Below are 24233 nucleotides of genomic sequence, written 5' to 3'. Positions count from 1 at the left end.
AGAAAGGAGCCTTCCTTGAGGAAATGCCTCCATGAGATCCAGCTGTAAGGCATTTTCTCAATTAGTGATCAGGGCTGAGAGGGCCCATTGTGGGTAGGGCCACCCCTAGACTGGTAGTCCTGGGTTCTGTAAGAAAGCAGGGTGAGCAAGCCAAGGGAAGCAAGCCAGTAAGCAGCATCCCTCCATGGCCTCTGCATCAGCTCCTGCCTCCAGGTTCCTGCCCTGTGTGAGTTCCAGTCCTGACTTCTTTGGTGATGAACAGCAATGTGGAAGTGTAAGCTGAATAAACCCCTTCCTCCTTAACTTGATTCTTGGTCATGATGTTTTGTGTAGGAATACAAACCCTGACTAAGACACGTGGCATTCAATACTTTTTCCCCCTTTTTTCTTCCTGACCCCTCCCATTCCTATTTTTAACATGCAAATGGTTTTCCTACCTGTGTGTGGTGCTGACTGAACATCTCCACCTGATCATTGTTTCCCTTTGGGTGGACGTGGAGTTGATTCCAATGGTATTTTCATTCTTAATTATACCAAAATCTACAAAAACGTCCTTCATTCCTTATGCGATGGACCTGCCAGTTTTTCCAGAATTTTCCGCAGAACTGTGGCTGGGTTTGTTCCTCTTCTTTGACCAAGCCTTTGTCTTTTGCTTCACTAATGTCTGCTCCATGGTTGACCTTTTCTTTACTGTGTATGGGTGCGCGGTGTTGATCTTTTTTAACTTTCCAAGTTGAACTTTTAGTACTTAAATTTCAAAGCCATTGTTTGTGTTCTAAGCGCATACACCTGCATTTCCCTTGGTGGGCGCTTTGAGGAACGGAGTATGTTTCGAAGTCTTGTTTCCATTGTCCTGCACTCAACTCTATTTCCTAACAGCTTCAAGACTTTTTTTTTTCTTCATTCCACCAACTAAGGAATGCGTTTGCAAGTTAGCATAGGTTTCTTTTGCTATTTATTTATTGGTCTTCATTAGAGCACTGCTCTATGAACAGAGTTCTAGTAGACGCTCAACTCTTTTTCTTCGGTTTGTTCTTTTGAGACAGGATCTTGCTATGTAGCCCTGGCTAGCCTGGATCTTGCTATGTAGCCCTGGCTGGCCTTGAACTCACAGAGATCCACCTGCCTCTGCCTCTGGGAGTAAGTGTCTGCCACTATACCCAGCTTTAGACAGCTCTTTTGTGTTCCGAATGTGCTCTGCCTTTGTCGGGAGGGAGCAAATTTTTGTAAATCAAAATAAAGAATTATATTCTTATATTGATAGTCATATACCTGGTTTTTAAATACTGATAATATATTATACATTTTATATTATAATGAGTTGTAAGTTTTTCTTTGTGTTTCTGTTAGCTTTACATGTTTTTCAAGCTAGGGTCATTTGGCACATATGAATTAAAATGATCTTTCTGATAGATTAGCTCTCATCAAAATATATTTATCCTTAACAATACCTTCCACTCAATGTTTATTTTGTATGATATTAATAGAGCTAGCTAGATTTCCTTTTGTTAGTATTAGTGTATGGTATCTAATATATATGTTCTTCCTGTGCTATCAATATTTCTGTTTTATATATGTTAAATCTGTTTATTATAAAATATTTGTTTAAAATAATCAAATCTGACAACCCCTCCTTTCTTCTTTTAAAAATTTTCTTACTATTAAAACCTTACTTACTGTTATTATTATTATTATTACTATTATTGCTATTATTGCCTGTTTGGTGTGTAGGGCATGCAAATGCTGTAGCTTGCTTGCCATGGTCAGAGGACAGGTTTGACCAGCCAGTTCTTTCCTGCCACCTCTGCATGGCCTCTGGGGACTGTGCAGCATGCTCAGTTGAGCCATGTCACAGGCACTTCTGTTGAGACAGTGTCTCACCCTGTAGCCCAGGCAGACCTTGAATCAATGCTCCAATATCTCAAGTCCCCAGTGCTGGGACTGAAGGTGTAGGCTGCCAAGCCTGGCTCTTCATATCCTTTTAATTTGGTCATTTTATTCCATTGGCCAATGAGACTACTGATGAGAGTTTCACTTTTTCCTTTCATCTTGATTTCTATTTCACCATTAACATACCCTATCTAAATGTCCCCATTTTTTTCTTGCTGTCTTCCAAACTTCACCTATCTTCACTTCCTTACCACAGCATCATATGGATTTGCGTACATGTGAAGTCCAGTGGCCTAGGCCATCAGACTCACCAAACCATGATAGGAGTCTCTCAGTGTGCAGACTCCAGCCTAGGTTCATAGAGACACTAGAAGGCTTTCCATTCCTCAACACCTCTCATAGCCCCATAACCGATTTCTGCCTTGACCCCCACCACTTGCTGCAAAGACTGTTAGCAGGGCTCCAAGAGAGAACAGGGCCACCTTTTCATTGCCCTCTCCTGGGAACACTTCAATTGTCCCCTGAGATCCCCACTCTGTCCCATGTGGAAGAGGGGAGGCTGACCTCCCCCAGCCCCTTCTTGTGTTCTTTGCTGGGCTCACGACAATTAGTTTCAGGATAGAAAAACCAAGACCTAATTCTATAAATGAATTTTTTTTAAAAAAAAAAATTGATGGTTTTATTTTTCCTTCATCACCAATTTTTCTTTTCTTTCCTTCTTTTCTTTTCTTTTCTTTTCTTTTCTTTTCTTTTCTTTTCTTTTCTTTTCTTTCTTCCTTCCTTCCTTCCTTTTCTTTTTTCTTTTTATATGTTGGGGGATATCAAGTGAATGAAACTTAAACTTGAAACATTTACTGGAGCACTATTGGGGAGAGCACCTTTCTATTGGGTCTGAAAAGACAGTAAGACGGGAGCTTGGGCCAGCTGCAGGTCACATGGGGAGAAGGAAGCCTGTTGACAGTGAGAAGCCAAGCTGAGAGCTGACTGAGACCCGTCCCTGGTGACCTCAGCACTGGTTCTAGTCACACTCAAGCTACCCTTGACCTCACGGCTCTGAGTCAGTGGCCACCTCCACCGTCCTTCTTTACCGAGTTTCTGTTACTGGTGCTTACCAGTGGCCAGACTAAGACTATTCCTAAATACGGATTTGATTGAACTGAAGGTGTTAGAATCCATTCAGCCACCAGGGGTCAGAACCCAGCATCCATGCTCCCTCATGGGATGCCTCCCTCAGCTCTTCTCCAGACTCCCGGCTTCCTTCTGTGATATTAGTAACAGCAGCATCCTGGGACACGAGCTCCCGGGCCTTCTTGCATTGAGCTCTACTGCCTACAGGACAGATGGTCAGACAGAACCACTGACTGCTCTGCTTGTGTCTGCAACTCTGCATATGTTGTTCCTAGCACCTGACATACCCTTCATTTCTTCTCCACCTTCAGGGTGTCAGGGCTGGAACCCAGTACCCCACACCTGCTATCTCTACCACAGAGCTATGTCCCCAGCCCTTTATTTCTCCTTTGATGACTGTTTCTACTCCCGTTTCAAGGCTGTTCAGTTGTCACCTCCTTGGGCAGCTGTCTCTGAGCTCTCCCAGAATTACTGCCTTCTCTCATGTTTCTGCATTTATTTCCCTGAGCTGGCCACTGGATTGCTTCTCTGTCTCCCAGACTAAGCTAAGGGTGTCATAATGGCAGGTGGCAAATTTTTCTTTCTTTTTGCATTTGACAAACCACATATGTTTATTTGCGTGTGTCACATATGCCATCCTGCCCATGTGGAAAGTTAAGAGACAACTTGTAGCAGTTGGTTTGCTACTTCCACGATGTGGGACCCAGGGGTGGAACTGAGCTCCTCAGGCTTGGCAACAAGCACCTTCACCCTCCGAGCCATCTCCCTGTCTTGGATCTCTCACCTTCTATCCATTTTCTACCTCAGAGTGGATGTTCATCTGTGTGAATTGATGAATGAATGCTGGCAATCTCAAGAGACAGCGACCTAGACAGGCAGGTGTGGGAGCGCCTATTCTGGTTGACTATAGCAGTCCTCACCTGCTTGCTGGCTTCCCTGCCTCTCACAACTAGCCTGCCAGAGCCTTGAAAGCAGGAGCCCTAGCAGACGGTGTGTGTGTGTGTGTCTGTGTCTGTGTGTGCATGTGAGTGTGTGTATGTGTTGATGGTAGTGCCATTTCAGCAGATATCTGAACAATAATTAAATAACGATGTCCTTGGGTGTGTTTGAACAGTGTCTGAGTTTGATCCCTGGGACCCACATGATGGAAGGAGAGAGCCAACTCCCATAGGTTGTCCTCTGACGTCCTGTGTATACCATGATGCACAGTGAGCCTTGTGCACATGCGTACACACACACACTCTAAGATAATGTGATTTTTAAAACCCACAGAAAATGATTGACAAGAAGCAGCACCATCTGAGGCTTTAATCAGTCGCCACACCCTTTTCTCCTCCACTATGGCAGTGACCCTACGAGGCAAATGTTTTCACCACAGAACTGAGGCTCCAGGGAGGAGGTGGAGATACCCCGAGGACTCTCATCAGAGGGCAGTCTGAGCTGGAGCCATCTGACTCCGAAGCATACTACCCGCTTCCCATGATGAGCTGTTCTCTGAGAGGCAGACCACATGCATGTGATAGAATGAAGACTGCCTCGGAGATAACAAGATAGGTGACCAACCTCCAGGGACTTATGGTGACGGTGTGCACAGATCAACAGCTGAGGTAGACAGAGAACAACGTGTGGACCTTTGAGTGAGCAGAAAGCAGGAGTGCATGAGATTAAGAGTGCGCACTTGTGTGTGGCTGGGTATGCATACACACACACATGTGCATATCCGGTGCCTGAGCGTGTGTGTCTACCCTGCCCGTGAGCAAGAACCAGCACCGTCATGAGAGCTGTGTGGAACAGAAGCCATTTCTTGTTCTGAGGTGTGAGAAAGGGGACATTTGTGTTTTCCCTGGGACAATGGATGGGGGGGGGATTCAACAGCCCCTCCAAATGTTTGGGGGTGTGGGGCAGAGGGAACACCATGAGCTGGGGCTGAGTTCTGAGGACAGGGGAGGAGAAGATGCAGAGGAGACAGACGTGCATCCTTTCTGTGGTAGCAAGGTGGTTCTGACTGAGGTATGGTCTCCAGGTACTGGGGAGCTGTTGAAGGCTCTGGAGCGAAGGGGTTTAGGGAACTGTCTAACACTCCTGGCAAGTTCCCTGTGGCTTCCTCAGGATTCTGTGTGGAGGCTGTGAGTGACTCAGAAGATAGGGGAAAGGAGCTTGCCCTTCCATTGTTGCCCCTCACACAAAGGTTCACACGCTAAAGGCTTGGTGGCCAGTCAGGTGTACTAGTGGGGTGCATATGTCAGGGTGGTGTGGGGTGTGCACCTTTAAGAGGAGGGACTTAGTGGAGAAAAGTTAGGCCATTAACAGCAAAGTATGCTCTGGAGGGGGATTTCGCCCAGCTGTCTCTGCCCTCTCTGCCTCCTAGCCACTAAGAGGAGGCTCTCTGATAGACTTGCTACCTCAGCCCTGAAGCAAAGCGGACAACGGCCACACACTGAGACGTCTCCTCTGTTTTGAAGCTGTTATCTCAGCTATTTCACCTCACTGACAGAATGCTGACCAATACCACCCCCGTCAGGAAATAGTCCCCCAGCACTGGGAAGGTGCAGGGAAGGGGGCTTAGGCGGCTCTCTCAGATGTCCTTGCTCAAGGCAAAGTGTGTGATCCCACATTCATCTTGAGCTTCTGCTGGGTGTGTGGCCTGGGACTCTCTCAGCAGCCGGTTGGCTGGGCACCAGGTCGGGTATCCAGAGATTCAGGTCTAGCTATGTATATGTTGCTGGTAAGTACGGGGCTATAGGCTACACACACCTGCTAGATCTAAATTCTGGGCACTGAGCGATGGGATCCATGGAAAAGCTGTCATCTGTGAGCGATTACGCATACCAGGCCTGGCCCTGGGCATCTTGTGTGCTCAGTCGCTTGTCACACTAACGCTGGAGATAGATTACTGTACTATGGAGGGGTTGCAAAGGTCAGACAAGTTGGGGAACTTGCCTGAGGAAACACAGCCAACAGGTTGGTGCTGGGTATGTGTAATGGCTATTCCTGGTTGTCAATTTGACTATATCTGGAATGGACTACAATCTGGAATTGGAGGTTCTGAGGGCTCACCTGTGATCCAGATCTTGAGGCTGGAAGACACAAGTTTCTGACCTGGGTCTTGCCATGGAGATCTTGAGGCACAGTGGCCATGAAAAGCTTAGGCCCAGGCAAGGAAGGTAGTACACACCTTTAGTTCCAGGAGACTGAGGCGAGGAGATCTCTGAGTTCAAGGTCAGCCTGGGACAAAACAAGTCCCAGATCCAGGTATGGTGGCACACACCTTTAATTTGGGCCACACCTTCTGCTGGAGACCTACATAAGGACATTGGGAGAAGGAAGATTTGCTCTTCTTTGCCTGCTTGCATTTACTTGCCAGCACATCTGTTGGAACCTACTTCTATAGAAGACCAGCTGAAACAACTAGCCTGTGGGACTGAGCAATTAATAGAGTCTTGGGCTTCCCATTCACAGCTGACCATTGTTGGGTTTGTTGGACTACAGGCTGTAAGCCATCACAACAAATTCCCTTACTATATAGAGACATTCTGTAAGTTCTGTGGCTCTGGAGACCCCGACTAAGACAGTGTTATAGCTCATGAGCTTGTTGCTTGAAGGAGAAGCAAAGGTGTAGGGAGCCCTTCTTCCTGTTTAGCTCCTCCCCATCTGTCACCCAGTGGCGTTGGACTGCTGGACAAAAACCTGTGAGAATCTCCAAGACTCACTTCACATTACAACTCCCATGTGAAGAAGAGCATTTGTTGATCACCTCTAGATATGGACCAGGAATCCAGGAACTTCAGTCACTTTCCCATGGACTCAAAGCAAATAAAGATGGTGGCTTCCAGGGAGACCAGCTGCACCAGACACCCTGCCATGATCTCCTCAGGATGCATGGAGCAGAGCTGGGGGCCAGGAGCTATATGGTTCCATCTCTTGGAATGTGGGTCCTCTTGGGTCTCCCTTGTCCTAGCTTTTGTTTACCCTGTCTCCTTGTGAATCCTCTCTTGAAACTTGGTTTTAAAAAATTAGTGTTTGTGTGTGTGTGAGAGAGAGAGAGAGAGAGAGAGAGACAGAGACAGAGACACACAGAGACAGAGAGAGACAGACAGACAGAGAGAGGGAGAGACAGACAGACAGAGAGAGGGAGAGACAGACAGACAGAGCAAGAGAACGTGTGTGTATATGCCATGGTGCATATGTGAAGATCAGAGGACAGCTTGCGACAGTCAGCTCTCTGTACCATGTAGGTCCTAGGGATTAAACTTAGGTCATCAGCCTCACTGGAGTGTACCTTTATTCACAGAGACATCCCATCAGCCTCAGGGTTGTTTATTTAAGGTAAAGGAGATCCTAAACTCCATCCAAACTCATGCTAGTGGCTGCTTATGTAAAAGACCCCAGGGCATCTGATGCATTCTGGGAGTTCACTCCCCTCATTCTTGGTGCCTCACCATTGAGGCAGGCAGGGTGGCATGCCCAATGCATCAGTAGTGAACCTGAAGCTTGGTGGAAGCTTCCATTGAACCATGCTCTGGGACTCCATAGCCTGTGCCTTTCCCCTGTGCATCCATGCTAGTCCCTGAGTCCCTAATTTGCTCTCCAGCATCTCACGGGCTTCAGCCTTGAAGTTAGGATGGGGTTTTTTCTTTCACAGGGTTCCTCCTCAGCCCTCTCAGAAACTCTTCCTCCTTCTAGGCTCCTACCACGATCTTTCTAGGCCAGTGCTCTTTCTTCCTGTTTGGTCTTTATCCTCTGCTCTGGCCAGCTGGCCACGCAACACTTACAGGATCATACTGCTTTGAGGAAGCGATACCTTCAGATGTGGCTAGCAGCAGGAAGGCCATGTAGCCCATCCCGAAGACAAGCAAAGTGGGACAAATGGCCTAAAATAATATTCCTTCCCTCTCGCCTGGAATCCTGTTGCTAGAAACTCAGTTCCTAGGAAAAGTCTGAAAGAAATCTGGGTGTTCTTTGTTCAAGGATGTTCATCTTGGAGTTGCTTACGGCAGCAAACAGACAAAAGGCAACTCGAGCCAGGGCCTGTGCATCTGACTGATTCCTGAGAGTGCCCAGAGAAGCTTAGCGGCAGCCAGCTGTGACCCAGGCCATCCATTGCAATTGTGCCATCACAGAAATGCCACAGGACAGGTCTAGAGGGGCCCAGACAGCCTGGGGAACTTACCCCAGAGGCTGGAGGTGGGGCGAGTCCTGCAGTGACTACCTTCAGCATCCAGAGTCACTGGGGTCACAGATGGAAGTGACAGAGTTGTCTGACACTGGAAACTTAAGGTTTTCCGTCATCTGTGAAATCGTGGTCTGTCTGCTCCCTGTGCAGAAAGAAAGGAAGACTTTTAACCCTGGGGACACCCAGGTACTTGCTGACAGTCCTCACCCTGCACCTAGAAGGAGGTGCTGACATGGTTGGTCCACTTCTCAGACAGAGGCAGTTTTAGAGAAAGGAAGCAATGCCTAGGTCAGCTGGCTACCTCTGGGAGATGCCCCAGCTTCCAGGAGATGCTCCCATGGCCAGCTTCACAGAGATAAGGAGTGAGCTGGCAAAACCGAGACTTGAAGAATCCAAATCAAAGACTTGATGAATCAGAACATCAGAAGGAGCATCAGCTGCCACCAGGAAGGAGGAGGGGGAGGAGGGAAGGAGGGAGATAGGGAGGAGGGGGAAAGCTTCTTAGAGGCCAGTCCCACAGGGAGAGATGGGGAGAGCAGAGCACAGAACCTGTCACCTGGACGTGGACAGTAAGAATAAGGATCCTCTGCGACTTTCTGTTGTGATTTTGTTTGAACTAAATTTAACATTCCTTCCAAGAGGGTAAAGGGAGGCTAAGAAGGTCATGGAACTTACAAGAAACTTTCCTCACCCCTGGTGGGGGGCTTATGCAAAAGTAAGGAGTCGTTCTGGAGAAGGGGACCCTTGGGTGGTGCAGCCACTTGGGGATTGGCAGTGCTCCAGTGTCCCTCAAGCTTTTCAGGGATGCAGCTGTCGGAATTGCACATGCTCCCGTGACCCCAGGAAACCCATCAACATGCCTGTCTGGCCCTGGGTGAATGGACTTGTATCCCTGGACTCTTTCTGCCCTTTGTGTCTGGGATGAATTGAAAGCAGTACAGTCAGGCACTTCCCCACCATCTCTCTTGAATGGCAGTCAGTGGGTGATGGTGGTGTGTGGGCAGTCAGTCCTCCAACACTGTACGGTGCACAGTCTTATGTGGGCTGTGAGGTAGTGTGCCCTGTGCCCTGCGGCTTTAGCATGGGGCATACACAGGACAAGAAGACCTACTGATGGTTGCGTGGCAATCCCTGCCACCCTTCAGCCCTTGATACAGCCTTCCCCCCTTCATTTCTTATCTCTGGGCAGGGAGGATGTGACAGTCAGGGGAGTCTGATATGTAGACACTCTGTCATGCTATCCCATCCTGGCTCCTAGCACTCTGCTGTAAACAGCTTCAGTGTTACATAAATACCACTGTCACCCCACAGCAAAGACCCCTGGGGCTCACTGCTATTTCTGCAGGAGCAGGACCAGCTCTTTTACAAGTGAGAAAATTGGGTCTCTGAGAAAGATGTGACCTTCTCAGAGTTGCCGGCAGCAGATACCTTTACAGAACAGGCCGAGGCTGCCTGTCTGTAAGGCTGGGGTTCTTGCTTGCAGAGTCACCTTGTGCATAGGCGATGTCCTGACCTGGCCCTGTTCTGGCACTTGTAGCTAATCATGACAAGAACAAATTCATTGTATCTGCCTCTACACACTAAGCAACTCATCAGGATGAAAACCACGTTCCCCATTGCCACTGCCAGAGATTCTTGACACGGCACAGTTGGGGTTGTGCGCATAATTTCCCTCCCTTGTTAAGCATTGATATGTAGTGATGGTTGGAAGGGTCTCCTGTGATGAATCCAAGTTCCCAGCTTCCAGATGAAGGACAGGAGGCTCAGGCTCAGGAGACAACTTGAGTGACTCAGTCCTGTCCCGAGAAAGACACGAAAGCCGTAAACTTTTCAGCTTCTCCTATGCAAAAAAAAAAAAGGCCACTGGGGAATAAAACCCACTGCTTTCCAGGTGTAGACACAGGCACTGTGTGTGAATTGCTGCTAAATCTCATCCTGCCCCTTTTAGGGAGGTGGTTTTAATACCCGTTATTTATTTTTTTTCTGATGGGAAAGCTGGGGCTCAGAGAGGGCAAGCATATGCCTGAAGTCCCAGAGTGTGCAGCTGGGAGTTGGTATCCATGTTTTACCCTACACCAGCATTGGTGATTAGATTATAACCCATGGGTCCAATCCTACCTACTGTCTGTTTAAATAAAAAAGGGCTATAAAAATGTAAAGAAGCACTCATGACCCATGAAAATGTTATGCAACTGACATTTTGGTGTTGGTGAACAATACTTTAGTGGGACACAGCCACCTTCCTGCATTTATTTGTTTATCATGGCTACCTTTGAGCTATTGGCAGACTGAGCAACAGTCACGCGCTATTTAGCAATTTGACATTATCTGAGAAATGCCCCGTTAGGAGATAGACCACTGTGCAGATGTCACAGTGTGTACTTACACACTCTGATTTGTCGGGCCTTGCATATACCTCAGCTATATAGCATAGAGAGCCATTTCTAGGTTAAGGACCTGTGCAGGGAGGACACAGTACTGAACTGTGCAGGCAATCCCAGTATAGTGCTAAGTATTTGTGCATCTTAACATAGACATAGTACTGCAAAGGCATAGGCAGTAAGATCGTTGGCTTCTCTCTTACATATTTAGATATGGAACCTATCTGACACTCTGAAGGAAAAAAAATTCCCATCTGTTTCCTGGAACATCTTCTGTGGGTCCTGGAAGGTGTGCAACCCTTCCAGGTATGTCTCCAATAGGACACACTGGCTGCTCTCTGCCCAGAGCATCAAGTGTAGGGTGTAGGGCTCTCTCTGTGCTACCAGGTTACATGCTGTTCTGGAGGCTGTGTCTCACAGGGAAAGAGGCTTTTGTTTCTTCCCCTTGTCTGGTCAGCTGGGTGAAGTCTTTTTTCCTAAAGGTGAAAGTTAACAAGTCAGTGGCCCTTTCCTCTCCTCCCAGGCCCTGGGAAGGCAGTGCTCGCTGACCTGCCTTAGAGAGAAGCCAGGGGAAGGGTACAGTTTGGGGAAGAAGGTGAAGTAGGGGTTCAACTTCCATCTGGCTCCGTCCCCAGATGTGCTAATTCCAGTGAAGAACCACAACAGGGTCTCCACTGCTCTTTCTAGTCTCCTCTCCACACCCCTCCCTCTCATCTCCCATCCCCTGCACAGTGAGCTCATGCTATTGTGAAGGGTCTATGTATGGCTGTCCTACCTAGAGACACTTTTTATGTCATTATCACGTGTCTTAGCTCTTCCAGGCCCATCTGTGACAGCTGGTGGGGGTGGGCGGGTTAGGGGGAGACTTCCCACTAGAGGCTCTGTGACTCAGAGATGGCCCTGGATGCTTCTGTGAGATCTGCCCCTGGCACCAAGTCTCGGAGGAGGGCCGCCTGTGAGTCAATGTATAAGAAAAGGGAACAAGCTCTCTCTGAGCTTTTCTAGGCTCCCCAACTTCCCTTTTTGAGGTTTGGTTTCCTGATGTTTAACAGTGGGTGACTCTGACCAGTGTTTAGGGTTCTCGGAGACCTAGGACAAGGAATTCATTCATTCATCAGCCTGCCAAGCACAGTGCTGGATCTCAGGGACTCAGCAGAGGTTGACATGGGCAGGACCTGCCCTCTGGGAGATGATGATGTAGTAGGGCAAGCATAACCCAAATTGAAGGTGGGATAGCATGTGACAGCCTAGGAGTTGCACAAGGAGAGATTAGTACAATTGCAGGCTCCTGGTATTCAAAGACTGTGACCGGGTAGGCTTTGATCTTCATTCCAAAAGTAACGAAAGGGTTGAACCACAATTGAGTCGAATTTTGAAAGAGCCTGGGTGACTTTAGAGGGAAGGAAGGCAGACTCAGGCTAGAGGCCACTCTGGCTCCTTGGCAAGAGGAGGGTTGGAAGGTGAAGATGGAGGTACCCAACTGGGACTCCAGTCCTCGAGGAACCTTGGTCTTTGCCAAACCAGGGGCAGAAACAAAGGGGCTCTGCAGGAAGGGGGACATTCCCACTCAGAGGTACCAATAGGCTAGGTGCCCAAGCATCTTATCTCTACAGAGATTATTGGAGCAAGTGAGTAGAGGAATAAGATCCCAAGGGCCCAGCCTTTCGGCTTGCTCTGCACTACAGATGGATCAAAGCCTTCCAATGCCTCTGCTTCCCCTTCTGGTATCTAAAGGACTGAGTCTGAGGTGTCTGTCAATAGCAGAGCCAAGTTCAAATCCAGGTGTTTGTTAGACAGAGGCCAGACTTGGAAGACAGACAGGTGTGGATTGGAATCTTAGTTCTGTCATGTCTGGAAAGGTGGTGGCCCAACGCCAATTGGTTTGTCTCTGGGCAGCCTGCTGGTTCAGGGCTACCCTGTGAGAAGCTCTGCTGTTTGCCCAGGGCTATGTGCTGAGAGCACTGGTGTCTAACAAGGGTTTGGTAAACATTTGGTAAAAAGCTCACATCTAGTGATGGAATCAGGGGTGGGATGGGTGAGGTGTCCCCCACAATGGGGCTGAGGAGGGGCAGACAGAGCCTCAAGCTAGAAAGATAGGGCTAGTTAGTTTTGCTAACCTCTCCCGAGAACCCTACATTGTCTGGCTGTGCCCTGCCCCTCTCCACTCAGGGGAGTCTTGGTCGGCTGCCTTCAAGATTCTTGGTAGGGTTAAAGGCTTTGGGTGAGTTCTGCTCTTGCCCTCAGACAGAACAGAGAAGACATGCTGTCAGTCAACAGGGAAGCTGGGAGCTGACCTTACTGAGGGATGAGAAAGCTCACAGTGCCCAGGAAGCTCAGAGAGAAAACCTGGCTGTTTTTAGTCTCCTGCAATTCTAAAGAAGTATGTGGGCTCTCTGAGCCCTCTTTTCTGCTGAGCCCACCTGCTCACTGTTCTCAGAGGCTGAAGACAGACCACAGTTGAGCTCTCCGGGATCCTAGCTCTGGGTCTACTCTGCAGCAAGCACCACCTCTTGGCTGACCATGGCTTTCCCCAGCCTGTACCAAGGGCGACCCTGAGGACTAGAAGAAAATGTGGACCTTCAGACTTACCAGGTACCAGTACCCAGAGACTACTTAGTAATGGAGCCTCTGGGAATGTCCGACCATGCAGTACTTAGGGAAATTTACTGGACTTTGGGTCTAGGTTGCCTGTCTATGAAGTGGAGGTTAGGAGTTAGAGAGCTGCTTCTTGGAGAAAACAGTTTGATTCCCAACATCTGTGTCAGGTTCTCACACCTGTCTATCACTTTAGTTCTCGGGAATCGGATGCCCTCTCTTGGCCTCTGCAGATAGCAAATGGAAGGAGCCCGGTGGAACTTAGTCATCTCTGCCAAGTGTGTTAATAGGCTTACTAAGAAGGGATGGTTGATACCAAGTAACACACAGGACAACCAAACAGGACTTTTTTTCTTCTTCTCCTGTCTAGTCTGTAACCCTTGAGTCTTTATTCTACCTCCACGGTGAACTCAAGCAACGTTGTGAAAGAAGTGGGGTGATGTGATTGAGGGGAGTATTTTATCCGTCAGGATGGGAAAAGGAAGCCTCCAGGTGCAGGGGCACCCTGTGCGGCCTTGGATGATGGACTTGATAGTGAGGGATGAGGGTGGCGGTGGGGAAGGCCCAGAGGCCAGAATGATACAATTTGTGACACTGTAGCAAGGGTTCAGGAACAATAAGGTTTTCTCCAGAGGGAAGGAGGAGAGGAGCAGGTGTGCAGCCTATGGGAGGACCTGCCTATGGAAGGGCCTGGCAATGGCAGTTCTAAGCTCAGCTGTTCCTCAGAACTCAGAGCCTACTACCATCAAGGCTTGCAAATGAATGGATAATGAAAGGAATGACTGGGTAGGCGACCTTGACCAGCACTGTAGGGGGCTAAGGCGTGGTTTATGGGAAGAGAAAGAGAAGCCACCTTCATTGAGCAACTCCTCTGTTAGGCGCTGGACTCTCTTAATGCCTCAAGCAGGCGCTGGCTCTGCACACATCAAGCTTCCCCACTGCCTCCCAAGACAGTGCCTTGGGTCCCTGCAACACCCTGCAGTGACTTTGTCCTTCAGTGAGTTTATTGAAATCTCATCTTGATTTGTTTCTCTTCCTAGCCTGGACACTTCCCATGCTTCCACTCTTACTGCACTCTTCTTACCCAGTGTTCTACAGGTTTTGTTTGTTTTGTGGTTGTTAAGTAGCCTATAAGATTTTGCTTTTCTCTCTTCCCCAACCCATGGATCAACGCAATTCCCTTCTTAAATATCTACAGGCTCACTTCGCTAGCTCACATCAGAGAGGTCACAATAGCCTTCTCTCCACAACCCAGATCTGCTAGCCATGTCCTCCTTTCTGAAACCCAGCTATGTGAAGTCCACTTGTCCCTAGTCCTTGTGTCTGTCCCTCCCCAAATTCTACACATGAGACCCACATTTGCCCACATTTGCGGTTCTACTGAGGCCACACCTGCCATTCTCATTCCCTACTGACTGGAACACTCCCCAAGGAAGAAGCGATTTTCATATGACTTTTGCATGCTTTTCTCCTCCCTCCCCACCCCCCACGCAACCCCCCACCCCCCCAGGGTATAACTGATCACTCACAACTCCTGAGTTGCAGAGTTGGGCCTTTCTTAGGCACCTGATGGAAAGGTAGTTATGTTTTTTGTTTTTTGTTTTTTTTTAAAGATTTATTTATTTACTATATGTAAGTACACTGTAGCTGTCTTCAGACACTCCAGAAGAGGGCGCCAGATCTCGTTACAGATGGTTGTGAGCCACCATGTGGTTGCTGGGATTTGAACTCTGGACCTTTGGAAGAGCAGTCGGGTGCTCTTACCCACTGAGCCATCTCACCAGCCCCGGTAGTTATGTTAGAAAGAAGGGCCCCTGAGCTCTGGAGTGAGTAACATTCTGTCTAGGTCCCAGCTCCGTGGATCTTGGTAAGATCTCCGTTAACTTTAACATGGCCTTTTAAAAAAAGGAAGGTAAATGGTCTACCTAAGAGAATGAGAGATGATTTCTGTAAAATGCCCACGGACCGGTCTCAGCATCATCTACACAGAGGGTGGGGTGTCTCCCAGCACTTCCAACCCACACCACTTACCGGACTGGGCTTCCCTGGGGGTGTGTGAATTCTGTCCCACTCCACACCTGAAGCTTCAGGGGCTTCTCCTCCTGCCATCTACCTTCTCGGCTTTGGCTCCTGGACAGCAGAGAGTTGTTCAACCTCAGGGAAGTTTTGTGAGAGTTGTGGCTTGCAAGCTTGCAGTGGAAGAGCTGTTGGTACGCCATGCGGAAGTCTCTGTTGAGGGTGGCGTACAGGATGGGGTTCAGGGCTGAATTGGCATAACCCAACCACAGGACGATACCCTCGACCACCTCATTCACGGCATCATCCCCTCTCAGTCCACGGTAAACAAAGGCAGTGAAGTAAGGAAACCAGCAGATGATGAACGCTCCCATGACGGCCGCCAGGGTCACGGTGGCTTTGTGCTCTCTGATGGTAGCTGCCTTCCAGGAGCTGATGTGGTTGATCCTCTTGGCCTGCTCCCTGGCAATCTTAAAGATTCTGTAGTAGGTGACACACATGATGAGAAGAGGCAGGTAGAAGGTGACCATCCCATCCACCAGTCCATATACCTCGTTGACCTGCACTTTGCACTTGAAGGTGTCATTGCCCCCTCTGGTCCCATTTCTGCTGTTCCATCCTAGGTGAATAGATAGGAAGGAGAGGGTGATGGAAATGACCCAAATAAAGACCAAAGAGATGGCAACACGAACAGGGGTGACCAACACGGGGTACCGCAGTGGGTCCGTCACGGCGCAGTAGCGGTCCAAGCTGATCATGAAGAGGTTGAGGATGGAAGCTGTGCAGAGCATCACATCCAGGCTGGTGTAGATGTTGCAGAAGACCTGGCCAAAGCTCCACTTGAAGGACAGCTGGTAAATAGCAGAGAAGGGCATCACCAGGAGGCCAAGAAGCAGGTCAGTGGCTGCCAGGGACACAATGAAGCAATTGGTCAGACTGCGGAGCCGACGATTCAGGCTGACAGCCAGGCAGACGACCACATTGCCAGCAACAGTGATGAAGATGAGGGTGGTGAGGACCACACTGATGGTGACTTTCAATGCAATAGAGTCCAAACAGCAGGAATGAACCGTGCCATTGGGTTCCATTCTGGGGCCCCGTGGCTTCTACACTCACTTCTTGGCTTTGGTGGCTTCTCTTCTAGCCCTAACCACTGGGCTCCCAACCAAGCCAAAGTTTGGGAGGGTGTAGTGACTGACCCAATGCTGTTCTAGCAATTAGATCAAGTTTTTTCTTGTGAAGTGCAGGACATAGGTAAGAATGAAGTAAGGCAGGGCCTTAAAAGCTCACACCCCAGTCCTCAGCAGGTCTTCCATGCCAGACTTCTCCCAGGTCTGTAGTATACACCTATCTTCTAGGTTCCTCATGGAGACTGAGGCACTGCTGGATGTATCTTGAGGTGGCTTAGGTTTTATATGCAAGAGATCACACACATAGGCTGTCATGTCCTTTTCCATGGCTGGTGCCCGTTTCCATCGATGGCTTAAGGTACAACACTACTGGCTACCCTTTCTGGGGTCATAGGAGCTGAAAATATAAAGATCGTGTGTTTAGCACTTCAGAATTAGACCAATAACATGACCGTTCCAAGATGAGTCTTTCTAGACATCCATCACCTGATGAGAGGTCAGGAGGCAATGGGGACTCTTCTAGGTATCCTTCCTTAGGAAAGACCAAGATGATTAAGGCGCATGTTGGATGGTGAAGGGTACCAGGATATAAGTCTATAATACTGTGAGAAAAAAAAAAGTGGAGGGGCAGGTCTAGGACAAGCCTGCTTCCCTTTGCTGCTGGTGGCTGCCTGACCCCACTCACTGGTAGACATTTGTCCTCAGTTGATTAAATGATGCATTGAATGAGTGGGCAAATAAATGCACTCAATTTACTCTTATTTAGTGTGTGAAACACTCTAAACTGGGGACTGACAGCCTTTTCAGAGAAAAAAACCCAGGCAGTCTGTATTCTTTTCCTCTCAGTCTGTAGGGTGTCTGCTGAACTGACAACACTGCCACTGTCCCTAAAAGCAGCCACTTAGGATCATGTGCCAAAGAATGCATGGATCTCGCTTCGTGGTGGGTGTGGAACTGCAAATTTTATATTGGCTTTTCTCTGCTACAAAATCATCATGATTTCCCCCAGGCCCTAACAATCTCAAAGCATCCTTATCTCCCATACAAAAGCAGGCACAAGGCTAGTCTTGGTTTTAATTTTGTCACCTGCTGTCTCCATAATCTGTCAGCTTCATCCTTGCTCAGGGTTCAACTCCCATATCTAAGCGTTATTGGTTTGTATGTAGCAGTGTGAACATTGCCACTTTCAAATCAGCGGGTACACAGCTCACTCAGTTCTAATGGCTGTATAACAGCCCACCACGTGGCTGGAAGTGATTACTCTACCACTGTATCGCCTTCTAGGGTGATTTTTTTCCTTTCCTCCCTCTCTCCTCTTCTTTTCCCCTTCCCTTCCTCCATTTCCCTTCCTTCCTTTCCCCTTTCTCTCTCTTCTTCCCTCCTGTACACACAACCCCTGTCACCAGATCACCTCCACAAGTCTCCTCCAGTGGGGACAGCCTATGTTTCCAGTGGATGAGAAACAAGGTCATTCCTTGTTTCATGGCTAGCCCCTTTTACACAAGTTCCCCGCCTGGTTTTTCTGAGAGCTGCAGGCAGGTTCTCCTGAGGACTGAGACTGTGGAAATCTAAATGACAGCTGAACCCTCTCAGAAGCGAGCTGATCTCTGCAGGACATAAATTCTGCCTCTTAGAGCTCTGGCCTGGGGTTGCTTTTCGATCTGAATACAGATGCAGCCTCTGATTACAATGCCTGTGCTGGAGCAGGGACCAGGGTTCCCCAGCACCCTCTGCTGCTCCGGCTGCCTGAGCCTTTTAGCCCTGTGAGCTGAGCCTCTGGGTATTATTTCTGGAGGAGTTTTTCATTACAGGGAGAGCCTGAACAGCACAGGTCTTACCACCACACTTAATTAACTTTGGAGGGGGAGCAATAAGGACAGACATTTTTGAGACTCCATATTTCTGATAATAATTTCCTCTGCATTTCCTTGATAGTTGGCTGTAGGCATTTTGGCATCAGGCTGGCATTCAAGTTAATGTCTGGGAGAGTCTTCACATCGGAGTGAAACAGCTCTCAATATGATTAGAAATCCCCTCCCTCCCTCCCTCCCTCCCTCCCTCCCTCCCTCCCTCCCTCCTGTTTTCTTCTACAATCATTTCTCTGGATGTGCTGCAGAGCTCTGGGTACCAGGGATGAACAGGTGACTGTTATGATTTGTGAGTCTTCCAGGATCCATTTCTCGGTCTTTCTGTTTAGCATGAAGCTTCCAGAGTTTTCCCCGAGAGCATTCTGAAGGCAGGGGGTGTTTGTGTGGTGCTAATGAGTCGAATGCTCACACTAAGGGACCATGTCATCTACACATCGCTCTATAACCTCCTTTTCTGAATTTCTCTTAAATGTATAATGGATGTCTCTTTAAAGGACTTAAGATTTGACTAATTCTTTTTCCTGTTACCCAGCCTGAGGTGATATAACCACAGATGCATGGACAATAATAATACCTTTGTTGGCAGGCTTGAATGTGGCAAAAATATGGAGACAACATGAGTTTCCACCATGAAGAGGGTGATAGATAGATCAACAAATGACAGCGAATCTATACTGGGTAACAGGCCTGGCCTGGGTGATGTTGCATACAGCAGGAAAACATCATGGGATCCTAAGAACAGCCATAGGAATGAGAAAAATCGTCTCCGTTTAACTTCGAGCGGTGGTTTGGACAAAGACCCAAGTGATGTCACTCCTCTGATACCTGGCAGAACCCAAACTCAGATTCAGTCCTGCAGTTGGAGAAGTGGCTGCCAAAGGCCCGTATGCCAAAGGTTTGGCCACCAGCCTGAGGTGTTACTAGAGGTGGTGGAAGTTTTAGTAAGTTGGGCCTATGGAGAGGAAATGAGGTCATTAGAATTAGCCAATTGAAGGAGGTAGTGGGTCTCTGATCCCCTCAGGTCTCTACTGTTGTTTCCTGGCTACCATGAGGTGAACAGACCTCTCTGCCATGCACTTCTGCCATGATGTGTTATGCCACTGTAAGCCTAAAGCCACAGGGCCAAGAGACCATAGACTGTCACCTCTGGAGCTACAAGCCCAATTAATCCTTATTTCCCTGTTTACTTTAGGTATTTTGTTGCTCTGTGAAAAGCTGACTAATATACACAGTTCAAGTTATGGTGGCTTGTTCTTAATGCTCATTCTTTGATTAGACTTCAGTTTTTCTAATCAATTGAATTTCATCATTCATCATCTGTCATCTACACATCCACCTGTCTGTCCATCCACCCACCCATCCAGCCATCTATCCACTCATCCACTCACCCACCAACCCACCCATCCATCCACCTGTCCATCTATTCATCCATCCACCCCACCCATCTATCCATCCACCATCCACCCATCCATTCATCCCACCAACCCACCCATCCACCATCTATCCTTCCATCCATCATCCATTCACCCACACATTTATCCACACACCCACCAACCTACCCATCCATCCACCTGTCCATCTATTCATCCATCCATGCATCCATCCACCATCCACCCATCCATCAATTCCACCAACCCATCCATTCATCCATCCCACCAACCCACCCATCCACCTATCCATCCATCCATCCTTTTCCATCACCCATATAAAGGGAAAAGTGTGTACAGTGTCGAGTGTGTGCATGTGTGTGTTCTTGTATGGTTTCCCCACCTTAATGCTCATGGCCCTGGTGACTGTCTGAAGGCAGGAATGTGTTTATTTTATATTGAATATTCCTGAGCAGTTGTGTAAAGCTGAAAAAGTAATATGCGTGACATCTTGTTTATCTTTGATACAGTTTCAAGCAGTTTGACTCTACCTCTCTGTACATGTGACAAATTTATAATATTCGTTCGGCCACTTCCTTTCCTATCTCACAAGTTGACCACAAATATTTCAGTTGTGCAGTTATGTGTTTCCTGTCAACAGCTCCTTATGTTTGCCTTAATGCATTTGAAAGAGGTCCTTCCTAAATCTACCCACGCAGAGCAAGCCCCCAACACACATGCAGAGAGAAGCTTTTGAGTTTGGCTACAGGTGTTCCTAGCCACTGCCACCTTGTTAACAAGGCCATTGTGTGCCCCTTGTCCTGGGTGGCCTCCATGGGCAGCACTCGAAAGCAATCATAGGCAGGGGACTCAGTGGATCTCTTAAATACCTGTTACATCCACCCAGCCATACTGGGCTCTCTGTGGGAGAACTGAGCCTGCTCTTTGTTGTCTCTTACCGACTCTTGGCTGGGCATTCATGGTGAATGGTCCTATCTTCCACCTTCTGTGTCCGCTCCTGCCTGCTGAATGCCGACTGTGCCTCTCAGCAGTCTGAGGAACACGGTTGTGGCAGTTTCAGTTTCTCTTGGTTCTGAAGGGTGCCATTCTGACTGTGTGCCTCTGTGCGTACTGTTCCTACTGCCTGGCAAGCTGGCCCTCCATCCCTTCCTTGTCCTGTATGCGCTTACTCTCCTCCCAAGTCCTCATCTCCTGTCTCCTCCTGGTCCTTGGGGGGTAGTTTTTACTTAATTTAATTGCAGTTGTGCCAAGTCCTCTTCAGGAGAAGTAAGAGAGCCATGGAAGACAGAAATGAGGTAACAGCAAAAACAGGGCCCACATGGAGAGGGGACACCTCCGAGGAGCTTGTGGTGGGAGGTGGTGTTCTGTAACCCAGGGTGCATGCCCTTTCTGGCAGGGAACAGGGAGAGTGTGCAGAAAATGCTACAGTTAGGAAGAAACAGGACCCCTGCCACCCATCAGGCATCCCTGTGGGTCTGTGTGTGCAAGCACGGACAAAGGGCCCTGCCCATCACCATAGATGACTGGATACCCATACACATGTGCATGTGAGCATGTATATTGAGGATGAGTGTGTATGTGTAAAGTGTGAGTGTGAGTGTGTATCAAGTATGAGGGTGTGTGTGAGTGTGTGTATCAGAGTGTATATGTATGTATGTGTGAGAGAGCATGAGTATGCGTGTGAGAGTGCGAGTATGCATGTGTATATTGTATGTGTATGTGAATTAGTGTGTGAGCTTGTGTGTCTGAGGGTATGAGTAAGTATGTACGCGTACATATATGTATATTATAAGTATGGATGTGTGTTTATGTTCTCACATATGCACATAGAGCACATACTTTGAGAAAGGCAGCATTTTCTTGGGTCTAGAAACACCCACTCTCATCATCCTAAGTATTATCTACTCATTTATTTTGAGATGAGACTCTCCCTCCGTTGTCCCGGGTGCCTCTGAATTGATGGCTCGAGCTCTCCCCAGCTCCGGATGCTCAGTGGCCAGGATCACTAGTGAGAGCCACGTTCAAAACCCGTAGACGAACTGACCCGGCAGCTGTGCTTCTGAAGGTTTGTGTTGGGGTCTCCCTGACACTGCGTGTGGTAGCAGAGTTTAGAAAGAACATAAAAGTATACCCGAGAGACTGTGAGGAAGCCACCAAGACTAGCTTAGAGCACCTGGGCCAGGGTGGGAGAACCTCCAAGTCACAGAGGAGGTTACCCATGCCCCCAGGGAGGGAATGGGTAGCCACTTCAAGGGTGGAAGACTGCCTTCTCACCACCCTCATCTGAGGGCATTTCCAGACATCTCGTTTACTCAAAACCCAATAGCCCATGACTTGTCATGTTGAAAAGGGAAGGGGTGGTGCATGCTGGAAAGGGACATGGCAGAAAGGAAGTAGGCGACCAGGTCACATCGAGAGGGAATGGAGGCAGAGTTGTAATGGGTTTTAGGTTAGGGAGAGGATACTTTGTACGAAGTCCACCACTTCCAAGCTCCCCGTCCTTCCTTCCATGGAATTCACAGCCAGGTGGTCATGTCTGTGACTACACCATGCGCCCAACCTTCCCAGCTGACTGTCAGGAAGAAAATGCAACTGAGGATAGGTGCCCAGACGTTTAGACTTAGTTCTGAAGGAGACAGGGTGACATTGACTGTTCAATGAGCAAGTTCAAGATCATCCGGGGAGCGGATCACAGACAGAAAACACCAGATCTCCCTAGTCAGTCAGTGAGGCTTATCTACCTGGGAATTAGCTGAGTGTCTACCTTATGGCCTGGGGCAATACACTGTTTTATTTCATCTTTGCACTATTCCGTCTAGTGAGGGATTTTTATTTTCCCCACCTTAGAAAGGCAGAAATCAAAGCTTAGAAGTTGTGACGCTTGCCCAGAGTTTCAAAACTCAGTAAGAGGGAAAGTCAGGATTTAAGCCCAGCTCTGTCTGCCTCCACAGTCCCTATTCTTAGCTCCTCTGTATTTAGCTTTTCAGCAGACAAAGGCCGATCGGCCTGAATGCCTGTGTTTGCCGCTCAGGCATCTTCCTCCCTGAAAATCACGGCCACAGGAGTCTTTCTTTTTTGTTTTTTTTCTTTTTTCTTTTTTTTTTAAGTGGTGAAGCTGGCAGCAGCTTCCTCATACATAGTGGGCGGGACATGGGACATTTGGTCACGGCCTTCACTGCAGGAAGGCATCTGGTGGAAGCTGTTGCTTGGAGGGAAGGTCCAGCCTCACAGGGCCTTTCATTCCACCCTTCTGCTTCTTCTGGACATGGTGATTAAAGCCAGAGCGAGCTTTTGCTTGTCCTCATGTCACCTTGCTCAAGGATGCACACACACACACACACACCAGGCATAACGAAAGGTGAGCAGATCTGAATGTCATCTGAAATCTGGGGCAAAGGTCTGCAGCTGCTGCTCTTGGCCCAGGTAGACAAGAGCCTTGCTGCTTCTTAGCCAGGCTCTCATCCACACAGAGCAGGGTAATGGGTTCAAACTAGTCTCTTTAGGATGATGGACGGACCCAAGAGGGAGAAGGTGACTTTGACTCAAAGCCAAGACAGTGGCCATTCCCACGTGCCAGTCACCTACCACAGGCTAGGCACTTGCAGGTGGTAACACATCTGCAGCAGGGGCCAACGTTATCGCCACATGACAGGTAGTGAAACTGAGGCTCAGAGAGAGCCTGACACTTGCCTAAAGCCACACAGCCAGTGGTGAGACCGGCAGGTCGTTGTACAAGGTCTAGGTCATCATGTGAGCATCCACACCCTCCCCACATCATCCAGATTCTGGGTAGCTTAGCTGTCATGTCACCTTTGCAGCGACATCTGCTTGGCATCTGACAGCAGTGCACAGAGTCGGGCAAGCCACAGCTGGGGACAAGGTCCCTTAATTTTTTTTTTTTTTTTTGTCTGAGAAAGCTATTATTTCTGCTTCACCCCCTTTTCCACTTGGTCTGAAATTCTCATAAGCATGGTTTTGGGGCACCATCCAGCAGCTTTAGACAGCTTTATCACACTGTACACATATCCAAAACACAGCAGGAAGGAGATCCTATCCTTGTAGGGCCCTCCTCCGGCCTTGGTAGCCACTGGACTACTTTCTGTCTATAGACTTGGCTGTCTATACATTTATCTGTCTGTCTGGAATCAGGAAGTGGGTCCCTGAGTCGTTTCTCTTCTGCTTTTGCCCAGCCTTCAAATGCATTGTTCAGAGAACTGATCTGTGAAACACATCGGTGTTACCCTGCATTCCCTGCCCCTCCTTCACATCAGCGCTCAACCACAGGCTAGCCCCGTGTGTCCTGCCTCTATATCTAGCCTCTCTCTTCCCTGTCACCTTCCTTTGCTTCTGCCACCAACTCTGTGGTTACTCTGCTGGTACAGGTGTCCGGTCTGGGGAGGGGCCCACTTGGCTCCTCTCCACTGCACAACCACCTCATATTTTTTAACTACTTAATTTTTTGTGACAGAATCTCATGGCCAGGTTGACTTTGAACTTACTGTGTAGGGGAGAATGACCTCGAATGCTTGATTCCCCTGCCTCAGCCTCCTGCCTACACCTGCCTGGCTTGTTTTCCTACTTGTTGCCATTCTCCATTGGAGTGTGAGCTCTGTCAAGTGTTAGGACTAAGAGCCCCTTTAGCTTGCTCCCTGACAGGCAATCGG

At 48.5% G+C, this 24233-nt stretch overlaps 1 protein-coding gene across 1 annotated transcript in view; it reads right to left on the bottom strand.

Moving 5' to 3' along the window:
- Positions 1-24233, bottom strand: part of Hrh2 (histamine receptor H2) — a 42055-nt gene that overhangs the window by 5027 nt on the left and 12795 nt on the right. Inside the window, exons 2-3 of the mRNA XM_021181005.2 lie at positions 15199-16710; positions 8189-8333 (exon numbers count right to left, since the gene is read on the bottom strand). Coding sequence (XP_021036664.2) covers positions 8291-8333; positions 15199-16271 — 1116 coding nt within the window. The 5' untranslated portion in view covers positions 16272-16710 and the 3' untranslated portion in view covers positions 8189-8290. The remainder of the gene's footprint in view (positions 1-8188; positions 8334-15198; positions 16711-24233) is intronic.

Source organism: Mus caroli, chromosome 13 (assembly GCF_900094665.2).
Source record: "Mus caroli chromosome 13, CAROLI_EIJ_v1.1, whole genome shotgun sequence".
NCBI lineage: Eukaryota > Metazoa > Chordata > Mammalia > Rodentia > Muridae > Mus > Mus caroli.
The sequence above is the reverse complement of the archived record's forward strand: the minus strand, read 5'-3'. Positions and strand labels throughout refer to the sequence as shown.